The sequence below is a fragment of the Oncorhynchus mykiss genome, chromosome 2, assembly GCF_057628025.1.
Source record: "Oncorhynchus mykiss isolate SJ-2025 chromosome 2, ASM5762802v1, whole genome shotgun sequence".
Lineage (NCBI taxonomy): Eukaryota > Metazoa > Chordata > Actinopteri > Salmoniformes > Salmonidae > Oncorhynchus > Oncorhynchus mykiss.
In genome coordinates, this window is record NC_143023.1 from 14691597 (window position 1) to 14704493 (window position 12897).

General features: G+C 48.3%; 1 protein-coding gene across 5 annotated transcripts in view; it reads left to right on the top strand.

Annotated features, from left to right (window-relative positions):
- The window catches only part of LOC110535866 (disintegrin and metalloproteinase domain-containing protein 22), a 140852-nt gene that overhangs the window by 56354 nt on the left and 71601 nt on the right, over positions 1 to 12897 (top strand). For all 5 annotated transcript variants that reach the window (XR_016484445.1, XR_016484446.1, XM_090189876.1 and 2 more), the window contains exon 6: positions 2602 to 2665. Coding sequence is in view for 3 of the 5 variants with exons in the window: in XM_090189876.1 (XP_090046002.1) it covers positions 2602 to 2665 (64 nt within the window). In the remaining 2 variants the exon portion in view is untranslated. The remainder of the gene's footprint in view (positions 1 to 2601; positions 2666 to 12897) is intronic.

The window sequence follows — 12897 nt, forward strand, 5'->3', positions numbered from 1 at the left end:
CAAGACAATATTACAGACTGTTTTCCTTGATGGAGAAAGGCCTAAAGGTGGTGGTTAAGGCTAGTGTTGGTTAGTAGTGTTGGTTAGAAGTGCTAGTTAGTAGTGTTGGTTAGAAGTGCTAGTTGGGGCCTCCCGGGTGGCGCAGTGGTTAAGGGCGCTGTACTGCAGCGCCAGCTGAGTCCCTGGGTTCGCGCCCAGGCTCTGTCGTAACCGGCCGCGACCGGGAGGCCTACCTTCAAACTCATTGTCTCTTTGCTTGACATCATGGGGAAATCAAAAGAAATCAGCCAAGACCTCAGAATTTTTTTTGGAGAGCTCCACAAGTCAACACCATGGGACCACGCAGCCGTCATACCAATCAGGAAGGAGACGTGCTCTGTTTCCTAGAGATGAACGTACTTTGGTGCAAAAAGTTAAAATCAATCCCAGAACAACAGCAAAGGACCTTGTGAAGATGCTGAAGGAAACAGGTACAAAAGTATCTATATCCACAGTAAAACGAATGATATATCGACACAACCTGAAAGGCCGCTCTGCAAGGAAGAAGCCATTGCTCCAAAACCGCCATAAAAAGCCAGACTACGGTTTGCAACTGCACATAGGGACAAAGATCGTACTTTTTGGAGAAATGTCCTCTGGTCTGATGAAACAAAAATGGAACTTTTTGACCATAATGACCATCGTTATGTTTGGTAGGAAATACGTAGAACCTGGAGGCTTCGTACGTAGAACCTGTAGAACCAGGACCTGTTCCGGCTCTACGTACGAAGCCTCCGGTGATGATCCATGGCCCGAAGCCTCCAGTGATAATCCATGGCCCGAAGCCTCCAGTGATTATCCATGGCCCGAAGCCTCCAGTGATAATCCATGGCCCGAAGCCTCCAGTGATAATCCATGGCCCGAAGCCTCCAGTGATAATCCATGGCCCGAAGCCTCCAGTGATGATCCATGGCATGAAGCCTCCAGTGATGATCCATGGCACGAAGCCTCCAGTGATGATCCATGGCATGAAGCCTCCAGTGATGATCCATGGCCCGGAGCCTGCAGTGATGATCCATGGCACGAAGCCTCCAGTGATGATCCATGGCACAAAGCCTCCAGTGATGATCCATGGCATGAAGCCTCCAGTGATGACCCATGGCACGAAGCCTCCAGTGATGATCCATGGCATGAAGCCTCCAGTGATGGATGATCCATGGCCCGGAGCCTGCAGTGATGATCCATGGCACGAAGCCTGCAGTGAGGATCCAGGGAAAGGAGCCTCCAGCGACGATCCCCAGGCCGGAGCCTGCAGCGACGTTCCACAGGCAGGAGCCTGCAGCGACGATCCCTGCACCAGAGGCGCCACCGAAGTGGGGGGAGCCTCAAGCGGAGCGGGGCCTGCGTCCAGCACCGGAGCCTCCACCGAGTGTAGATGCCCACCCGGGGGGGGGGTACTGTCAGGCCCTGATCTTAGAGATCCTTATTTTATTATTCTCCATGTTTGGTTAGGTCAGGGTGTGACTCTGGTGGGAAAGTATGTTTTCTATTTCTTTATTTTTGGCCGAGTGTGGTTCCCAATCAGAGGAAGCTGTCTATAGTTGTCTCTGATTGGGGATCATATATAAGTTGTCATTTTCCTTTTGGGTTTTGTGGGATCTTGTTTTCTGTTTAGTATCTGAGCCTGACAGAACTGTGCGCTTTCGTTTTTTGTCTTTGTTATTTTGTTTGGTGTCGTCAATAAAAATACGATGTACGCCTACCACGCTGCGCCTTGGTCTCCTTCTACAAACGAGAGCCGTTACAATTTAATTATAGGTAGCCCTTTTTCTTTTATTCCAGGCTTTATCTAAATATTCTGCAAACGGAAATACACAATGGACAAAAAACTATTTCACTTTCTCCTCATCACTCCACATAATTCCAGGGAATATCTGATGAGCAAGCATATATCGTGGTAGAAAGGGCAATGGAGGATAAAATGAGTTTCATTTTTTTTTCTTCGAGGTCACAATAGTTACATATTCTTTTCTTTTCCATTTCACCACAATACCGACCTGTTTTTATTTTTTTATTTTTTTTATTTTACCTTTATTTAACCAGGCAAGTCAGTTAAGAACAAATTCTTATTTTCAATGACAGCCTGGGAACAGTGGGTTAACTGCCTGTTCAGGGGCAGAACGACAGATTTGTACCTTGTCAGCTCGGGGGTTTGAACTCGCAACCTTCCGGTTACTAGTTCAACGCTCTAACCACTAGGCTACCAGTATAAACTATCCATAAACATGTACCAGTATAGACTATCCATAGACATGTACCAGTATAAACCACCCATAGACATGTACCAGTATAAACATGTACCAGTATAAACCATCCATAGACATGTACCAGTATACACATGTACCAGTATAAACCATCCATGGGCATGTACCAGTATAAACCATCCATATACATGTACCAGTATAAACCATCCATAGACACCTATCCCTCTTAGTGCCGTTACAGACACACACAGTCCTCATCAGTTACTGTAGAGAAGAGAGAGAGTGCTGGCATCCATCTTGTTTACGTCTGCAATGGCTGGCGGTCATATTGATCTCTCTTTTTCTCTCTCTCTGTCAGTGGGATGTTCTTTGATGGGAATCACACCTACATGATCGAGCCTGGAGGAAAGGACCTTGTCAGCGTGAGTACCTCAGCTAAGCCTGGCCTTGGCCATCCATTCACACATGCGCACGCACTCACGTACACACTCACACACACTGTGTAATGGTAGTCGTCTCGACTGAATGGGACTAGAAGCTCTTGCAGACCGGACCGTGAATGCAGATCACAAAGCAGACTACCCTTACGTTACACATCCCATAATTAACATTGACTTCAAAGTATTGTTATCTACTAGGACAGAGCAGAGTTGACCGGCCAGTTAGTTAATGAGGAATAGAGAGTGATATAATTAAGCAATAAGGCACAAGTGGGTGTGGTATATGGCCAATATACCACGACTAAGTGATGTTCTTAGGCACAATGCATCGCGGAGTACAGCCTGGATACAGCCCTTAGCCGTGGTATATTGACCATATACCACAAACCCCCAAGGTGCCTTATTGCTATTATAAACTGGTTATCAATGTAATTACATCAGTAAAAATAAATGTTTTGTCATACCCGTGGTATACGGTCTGACATACCACGGCTGTCAGCCAATCAGCATTCAGGACTCTAACCACCCAGTTTATAATACAGTATATGTTTGTATTTATGAGGGAGAGCTGATGGTTTAAAGCAGCATCTGTCGTCCTGAGAGAAAAGACCAAGCTCTGATTCTGATGTGTTGATGTGAGAGGCACTTTATCTTCTGCGTCTGTGTTTAGGGTGGAGGTAATCAGGAAGGGATGAAAGGTATATTTGTTTGTGTGCAGTGTGTGTGCAGTGTTTCCCCTAGGATTTTTTTCAGAAGTGGCGGCAAGGGTAGGGGGGATGAATTACTACAAGCTTGTGCAATGACATGCTAGCTGTTCCCATAGACATCCAGTCATTGAGCCAACAACTATCAATTTAAAAATGCATCTTGGCAGAAATATATAAATAAATAATGTGTGTGCGTGCGTGTCTGTATGTGTGTGCATGTGTTCGTGCATGTCTATGTGTGTGTGTGTGTGTCTGTATTTGTGTGTGTCTGTATGTATGTATGAGTGTGTGTGTGCGTGCGGGTTTGTGTGTGTATGTATTTCAGGCCTATAGAGCCGCCTTCTTAAAATGCATATCCATCTGACAGGTTTACCACCTCATGGTGGAGAGGAGAGGGGAGAGAGAGAGAGGAGAGGGGAGAGAGGAGAGGGGAGAGAGAGAGAGGAGAGGAGAGGGGGAGAGAGAGAGGAGAGGGGAGAGAGAGAGAGAGAGAGAGGAGAGGGGAGAGAGAGAGAGGAGAGCGTAAAATGAGAAGAAGGACGTGAAATGAGTCAGGGAGAAGGAGGGAAGAATAGAGAAAAAGGGAGAGATGAATGGACAGAGACAGTGGGAGTGAGGGAGAGAGGAATGGGAAGAGACAGTGGGAGTGAGGGAGAGAGGAATGGACAGAGACAGTGGGAGTGAGGGAGAGAGGAATGGACAGACAGTGGGAGTGAGGGAGAGAGGAATGGTCAGAGACAGTGGGAGTGAGGGAGAGAGGAATGGACATGAGACAGTGGGAGTGAGGGAGAGAGGAATGGACATGAGACAGTGGGAGTGGGAGAGGATTGGACAGAGACAGTGGGAGTGGGAGAGAGGAATGGACATGAGACAGTGGGAGTGAGGGAGAGAGGAATGGACATGGAACAGTGGGAGTGAGGGAGAGAGGAATGGACATGAGACAGTGGGAGTGAGGGAGAGAGGAATGGACATGAGACAGTGGGAGTGGGAGAGAGGAATGGACATGAGACAGTGGGAGTGGGAGAGAGGAATGGACATGAGACAGTGGGAGTGGGAGAGATGAATGGACATGAGACAGTGGGAGTGGGAGAGAGGATTGGACAGAGACAGTGGGAGTGGGAGTGGGAGAGAGGATTGGACAGAGACAGTGGGAGTGGGAGAGAGGAATGGACAGAGACCGTGGGAGTGAGGGAGAGAGGAATGGACAGAGACAGTGCGAGTGAGGGAGAGAGGAATGGTCAGAGACAGTGGGAGTGAGGGAGAGGGGGATGGACATGAGACAGTGGGAATGGGAGAGGATTGGACAGAGACAGTGGGAGTGGGAGAGAGGAATTGACATGATACAGTGGGAGTGAGGGAGAGAGGAATGGACATGAGACAGTGGGAGTGAGGGAGAGAGGAATGGACATGAGACAGTGGGAGAGAGGAATGGACATGAGACAGTGGGAGTGGGAGAGAGGAATGGACATGAGACAGTGGGAGTGGGAGAGAGGAATGGACATGAGACAGTGGGAGTGAGGGAGAGAGGAATGGACATGAGACAGTGGGAGTGGGAGAGATGAATGGACATGAGACAGTGGGAGTGGGAGAGAGGATTGGACAGAGACAGTGGGAGTGGGAGTGGGAGAGAGGATTGGACAGAGACAGAGGGAGTGGGAGAGAGGAATGGACATGAGAAAGTGGGAGTGAGGGAGAGAGGAATGGACATGAGACAGTGGGAGTGGGAGAGGATTGGACAGAGACAGTGGGAGTGGGAGAGAGGAATGGACATGAGACAGTGGGAGTGAGGGAGAGAGGAATGGACAGAGACAGTGGGAGTGGGAGAGAGGAATGGACAGAGACAGTGGGAGTGAGGGAGAGAGGAATGGACATGAGACAGTGGGAGTGGGAGAGGATTGGACAGAGACAGTGGGAGTGGGAGAGAGGAATGGACATGAGCCAGTGGGAGTGAGGGAGAGAGGAATGACCATGAGACAGTGGGAGTGAGGGAGAGAGGAATGGACATTAGACAGTGGGAGTGGGAGAGAGGAATGGACATGAGACAGTGGGAGTGGGAGAGAGGAATGGACATGAGACAGTGGGAGTGAGGGAGAGAGGAATGGACATGAGACAGTGGGAGTGGGAGAGATGAATGGACATGTGGGAGTGGGAGAGAGGATTGGACAGAGACAGTGGGAGTGGGAGTGGGAGAGAGGATTGGACAGAGACAGTGGGAGTGGGAGAGAGGAATGGACATGAGAAAGTGGGAGTGAGGGAGAGAGGATTGGACAGAGACAGTGGGAGTGAGGGAGAGGAATAGAGAGAGACAGTGGGAGTGAGGGAGAGAGGAATAGACAGAGACAGTGGGAGTGAGGGAGAGAGGATTGGACAGAGACAGTGGGAGTGAGGGAGAGAGTAATAGACAGTGGGAGTGAGGGAGAATGAGGGGGTGAGAGAGAAACAGAAATGAACAACACTGGGAGCCTGTGGCTTTATTGCATCTGTTTTAGCAGCCTCCTTCATCCTTCCCTCCCTATCTCCCTCTCCTCCTCCCCTCCTTCTCTCCCTCTGTCATTCCTCTGTAGTCTTCCTGGAGGGACGGAATTATTGAAGCAAGGAGTGAGTGGGAAAATTGCACTCCAAGATCTCTTAACTTAAGTGTGGCATCTATAAGTTGTTCGCTAGTTAGCCGTTAGCATCCTGGCTCCAGGAAAAGGCCATGCTTTGCTACTGTCAAGCCCAGTGTCGGCTGTTAGTTTCTGGGCTTAAAGCCACTGATACGCCTGCCTTCTTGGGGCTACTCTCTCTCTCTCTCTGACAGTCTGCTTGGTGTGCTGTTCATTCTAAGAGGCTAGTCACACAGACACACAGATGCCTGCTGGAAAGATCAAGTAGTGGCCTCCCTGCCCTGCATGCCAAGTTTGATACTCACACACACACACTCACCCACAGACACACACACACACACACACACACACACACACACACACACACACACACACACACACACACACATACACACACACACACACACACATACACACACACACACACACACACACACACACACACACACACACACACACACACACACACACACACACACACACAGCTGTACTTGCATCCTCTCTGCAATGTTCTATTTGTACACCCCATTGGTTTTAAAGTATATTTTTAGCGTTTTCCTTCACCCTGCTTCCGTGTGTGTGTGTGTGTGTGTGTGTGTGTGTGTGTGTGTGTGTGTGTGTGTGTGTGTGTGTGTGTGTGTGTGGCATAACTCCTGTCTGCCATATGGCTAATCCATCTGCCCTCCTTCGACCTGGACAGAACCAGAACCACCAAGCCAGGCAGCAGGAAGGCAGCCAAGAGGAACCAGAACCAGGGAGCCAGGCAGTAAGAAGGCAGCCAAGAGGAACCAGAACCAGGCAGTAGGAAGGCAGCCAAGAGGAACCAGAACCAGGGAGCCAGGCAGTAGGAAGGCAGCCAAGAGGAACCAGAATCAGGGAGCCAGGCAGCAGGAAGGCAGCCAAGAGGAACCAGAACCAGGGATCCAGGCAGTAGGAAGGCAGTCAAGAGTAACCAGAACCAGGGAGCCAAGAGTAACCAGAACCAGGGAGCTAGGCAGTAGGAAGGCAGACAAGAGGAACCAGAACCAGGGAGCCAGGCAGCAGGAAGGCAGCCAAGAGGAGCCAAAACCAGGGAGCCAAGAGTAACCAGAAGCAGGGAGCTAGCCAGTAAGAAGGCAGCCAAGAGGAGCCAGAACCAGGGAGCCAGGCAGCAGGAAGGCAGCCAAGAGGAGCCAGAACCAGGGAGCCAGCCAGTAGGAAGGGAGCCAAGAGGGACCAGAACCAGGGAGCCAGGCAGCAGGAAGGCAGCCAAGAGGGACCAGAACCAGGGAGCCAGGCAGCAGGAAGGGAGCCAAGAGGGACCAACCAGAACTAGGGAGTCAGGCAGCAGAAAGGGAGCCAAGATGAACCAGAACCAGAGAGCCAGGCAGCAGGAACGTGGCCAAGACGAACCAGAACCAGGGAGCCAGGCAGCAGAAAGGGAGCCAAGAGGGATCAGAACCAGGGAGCCAAGATGAACCGGAGCCGGGCAGCAGGAAGGGAGCCAATAGGAACCAGAACCAGGGAGCCAGGCAGCAGGAAGGAAGCCAAGAGGAACCAGGGAGCCAGGCAGCAGGAAGAGAGCCAAGAGGCTGACTAACATGGCTCTATGTGGGCAGGATGTTGGGACTGGGATTCTGGGACCGGTTCTCTGCAAGATGCTGCTCCTCCTCCAGAGGGCTGGCCACCCCACATAGCCTGGTTCCTCTCTAGGTTTCTTCCTAGGTTTTGGCCTTTCTAGGGAGTTTTTCCTAGCCACCGTGCTTCTACACCTGCATTGCTTGCTGTTTGGGGTTTTAGGCTGGGTTTCTGTACAGCACTTTGAGATATCAGCTGATGTACGAAGGGCTATATAAATAAATTTGATTTTGATTTGATTTGCTGCTTTAGCAAAATCTGTGTGTGTGTGTCCGTGTTTGCATGTGTGTGTGTGTTTGTTTGTGTGTGTGTGTGTGTAGGAGGGAGTTTATGCTGAGTTGTCTTTGTACATAACACCATATGTCTGGCTCTCACGGTTGTGCCACCCCCTGCCCTGCCCCCACCTGCACCACCATGCACTGCCTGTCTCAATAAAAGATGGATGTTATTATAGGGAATGTGAATTAAAGCTTCATGTTTGGGCATTCCTCTCCTTTGCATAGAAATAGGATTAACAGAATGTATAGAGCACAGAGCACATAGAAAGGTTGTGGTGATCAGCATCACAGAATGTAACATTCCAAAAACAGCCCTTCCTGGATGGTGGATTGGCTAGTTTACAAAGAACCAGTCGTCTCAATGGGGATGCTCAGTGGATTACCTCTCTGTACCCAGGACTTCCCAGACTACCCAGTCCCTCAGGCTGTGCTGGGGCTAGGGCTGGTTGGGGAGGTGTGGGGGATGGGGCTTGATGGAAACGTGGTGGTGAGGGTGTGAAGACTGGGGGGGGGGGGGGTGAAGCTGATAGCCTATGAATGTGCAGGCTTGGAGGTGGGGGGTAGTGGTGGTGAGGGGGGTTGAGGACTAGGGGGATCCTTTGTGGCCTTTAGCCAAGCCCCTTCATACACTCTAATGTAACACACACACACAAACACAGGACGAATCCTTGGAACTCCTAAGCCTGAATGAAAGGGGTGCTTTCCCCCCAACACACTCTATATTAATTCATCCGAGATACGGTCTCCCCCAGCAACCCAGGCCACGCCCTGTTCTTTTGTCCAGGGACATCTGAGCCCATCTGTGTGAGACCCTAATCCTACTCACGACACACACCCCGTGGACTGCATGTGTGTGTGTGTATGTGTGTGTTTGTAGGCAGTTGTCCCCCCAAACTGCTATCCTACCTTACCAAAAAGGGATTAATCAGGAAACAAAGACAATTGGAAAAGAGAACATTATACGGGATTCATTTGAGATGACTGTTTCTTAACAAAGTCCAAACATTAACCAGCATTTTCATGTGTACAAAACATTATTCTACATAGCTCACATATTCTGAAATGAAACTGCATATTAATACATACACATGTATCATGAAACAGAATAATAAAGAACAGACATGATACAGATTAAACTGTCAGTTCTGTTCTGTATAGAAATCTACCATCACATTGACATGACCTGCAGCATTTAGGTTTGCGATCCACCACTAATCACATTGGCAACATGAAAGAGTGAGATTAAACAGAGTACTGGTTGGTGTGAGGACTGTCTGTGTGATGATGAGAGATGGTGTCTGTCCTTAGGGGGTTTTGTGACACACATCAAAGACTGTAACTCAATGGAGAGAGCTCACTCATCAAAGACTGTGTATGATGATAGAGTTAGCTCACTGCCTGGTTGTTTCTGCCTGCACTGATGTGGAGGAAGCTGTTCTCTATGGACAAAGGCTGAGTTGGTTTAGGCCTCCCTGCGTGTGAGTGCTCCCAACAGGTCTGGACCTTTATGGCAGACCTTCAGAGCATGGTTGCTGGTTCAAGCCCATTTAAATAGTACTGGTGTAGTTTGTTCATACTGTTATTACACAGTGTTCTATTCAGGCCCAGTCCCTAAAGGAAACACCATGTTATCAGTGGCAGGAACTAACTCCCTCAGGTTGGAAGAAACCTACTCTCAACTCGTCATTGTCTTTGCTACCAGAATGTGAACTATAGTCTTGTCTCAGCTCTTCATGCGGATTCAGTCCTTACCAGAACAATATGTCTGTCTTGGTTCAGAAGAGTGTAGCCAGGGTTACCAGAACAATATGTCTGTCTTGGTTCAGAGTGTATCCAGGGTTACCAGAACAATATGTCTGTCTTGGTTCAGAGTGTAGCCAGGGTTACCAGAACAATATGTCTGTCTTGGTTCAGAGTGTAGCCAGGGTTACCAGAACAATATGTCTGTCTTGGTTCAGAAGAGTGTAGCCAGGGTTACCAGAACAATATGTCTGTCTTGGTTCAGAGTGTAGCCAGGGTAACCAGAACAATATGTCTGTCTTGGTTCAGAAGAGTGTAGCCAGGGTTACCAGAACAATATGTCTGTCTTGGTTCAGAAGAGTGTAGCCAGGGTTACCAGAACAATATGTCTGTCTTGGTTCAGAGTGTAGCCAGGGTTACCAGAACAATATGTCTGTCTTGGTTCAGAAGAGTGTAGCCATGGTTACCAGAACAATATGTCTGTCTTGGTTCAGAAGAGTGTAGCCAGGGTTACCAGAACAATATGTCTGTCTTGGTTCAGAGTGTAGCCAGGGTTACCAGAACAATATGTCTGTCTTGGTTCAGAGTGTAGCCAGGGTTACCAGAACAATATGTCTGTCTTGGTTCAGAAGAGTGTAGCCAGGGTTACCAGAACAATATGTCTGTCTTGGTTCAGAGTGTAGCCAGGGTTACCAGAACAATATGTCTGTCTTGGTTCAGAGTGTAGCCAGGGTAACCAGAACAATATGTCTGTCTTGGTTCAGAAGAGTGTAGCCAGGGTTACCAGAACAATATGTCTGTCTTGGTTCAGATTGTAGCCAGGGTTACCAGAACAATATGTCTGTCTTGGTTCAGAAGAGTGTAGCCATGGTTACCAGAACAATATGTCTGTCTTGGTTCAGAAGAGTGTAGCCAGGGTTACCAGAACAATATGTCTGTCTTGGTTCAGAGTGTAGCCAGGGTTACCAGAACAATATGTCTGTCTTGGTTCAGAGTGTAGCCAGGGTTACCAGAACAATATGTCTGTCTTGGTTCAGAGTGTAGCCAGGGTAACCAGAACAATATGTCAGTCTTGGTTCAGAAGAGTGTAGCCAGGGTTACCAGAACAATATGTCTGTCTTGGTTCAGATTGTAGCCAGGGTTACCAGAACAATATGTCTGTCTTGGTTCAGAAGAGTGTAGCCAGGGTTACCAGAACAATATGTCTGTCTTGGTTCAGAGTGTAGCCAGGGTTACCAGAACAATATGTCTGTCTTGGTTCAGAGTGTAGCCAGGGTAACCAGAACAATATGTCTGTCTTGGTTCAGAAGAGTGTAGCCATGGTTACCAGAACAATATGTCTGTCTTGGTTCAGAAGAGTGTAGCCAGGGTTACCAGAACAATATGTCTGTCTTGGTTCAGAGTGTAGCCAGGGTTACCAGAACAATATGTCTGTCTTGGTTCAGAGTGTAGCCAGGGTTACCAGAACAATATGTCTGTATTGGTTCAGAAGAGTGTAGCCAGGGTTACCAGAACAATATGTCTGTCTTGGTTCAGAGTGTAGCCAGGGTTACCAGAACAATATGTCTGTCTTGGTTCAGAGTGTAGCCAGGGTAACCAGAACAATATGTCTGTCTTGGTTCAGAAGAGTGTAGCCAGGGTTACCAGAACAATATGTCTGTCTTGGTTCAGATTGTAGCCAGGGTTACCAGAACAATATGTCTGTCTTGGTTCAGAGTGTAGCCAGGGTAACCAGAACAATATGTCTGTCTTGGTTCAGAAGAGTGTAGCCATGGTTACCAGAACAATATGTCTGTCTTGGTTCAGAAGAGTGTAGCCAGGGTTACCAGAACAATATGTCTGTCTTGGTTCAGAGTGTAGCCAGGGTTACCAGAACAATATGTCTGTCTTGGTTCAGAGTGTAGCCAGTCTGTCTTGGTTCAGAGTGTAGCCAGGGTTACCAGTACAATATGTCTGTCTTGGTTCAGAGTGTAGCCAGGGTTACCAGAACAATATGTCTGTCTTGGTTCAGAGTGTAGCCAGGGTAACCAGAACAATATGTCTGTCTTGGTTCAGAAGAGTGTAGCCAGGGTAACCAGAACAATATGTCTGTCTTGGTTCAGAAGAGTGTAGCCATGGTTACCAGAACAATATGTCTGTCTTGGTTCAGAAGAGTGTAGCCAGGGTTACCAGAACAATATGTCTGTCTTGGTTCAGAGTGTAGCCAGGGTTACCAGAACAATATGTCTGTCTTGGTTCAGAGTGTAGCCAGGGTTACCAGAACAATATGTCTGTCTTGGTTCAGAAGAGTGTAGCCAGGGTTACCAGAACAATATGTCTGTCTTGGTTCAGAGTGTAGCCAGGGTTACCAGAACAATATGTCTGTCTTGGTTCAGAGTGTAGCCAGTCTGCCTTGGTTCAGAGTGTAGCCAGGGTTACCAGAACAATATGTCTGTCTTGGTTCAGAAGAGTGTAGCCAGGGTTACCAGAACAATATGTCTGTCTTGGTTCAGAGTGTAGCCAGGGTTACCAGAACAATATGTCTGTATTGGTTCAGAAGACTGTAGCCAGGGTTACCAGAACAATATGTCTGTCTTGGTTCAGAGTGTAGCCAGGGTTACCAGAACAATATGTCTGTCTTGGTTCAGAGTGTAGCCAGGGTAACCAGAACAATATGTCTGTCTTGGTTCAGAAGAGTGTAGCCAGGGTTACCAGAACAATATGTCTGTCTTGGTTCAGAAGAGTGTAGCCAGGGTTACCAGAACAATATGTCTGTCTTGGTTCAGATTGTAGCCAGGGTTACCAGAACAATATGTCTGTTTTGGATCAGAGTGTAGCCAGGGTAACCAGAACAATATGTCTGTCTTGGTTCAGATTGTAGCCAGGGTAACCAGAACAATATGTCTGTCTTGGTTCAGAGTGTAGCCAGGGTAACCAGAACAATATGTCTGTCTTGGTTCAGAAGAGTGTAGCCATGGTTACCAGAACAATATGTCTGTCTTGGTTCAGAAGAGTGTAGCCAGGGTTACCAGAACAATATGTCTGTCTTGGTTCAGAGTGCAGCCAGGGTTACCAGAACAATATGTCTGTCTTGGTTCAGAGTGTAGCCAGGGTTACCAGAACAATATGTCTGTCTTGGTTCAGAGTGTAGCCAGGGTAACCAGAACAATATGTCTGTCTTGGTTCAGAAGAGTGTAGCCATGGTTACCAGAACAATAGGTCTGTCTTGGTTCATAAGAGTGTAGCCAGGGTTACCAGAACAATATGTCCGTCTTGGTTCAGAGTGT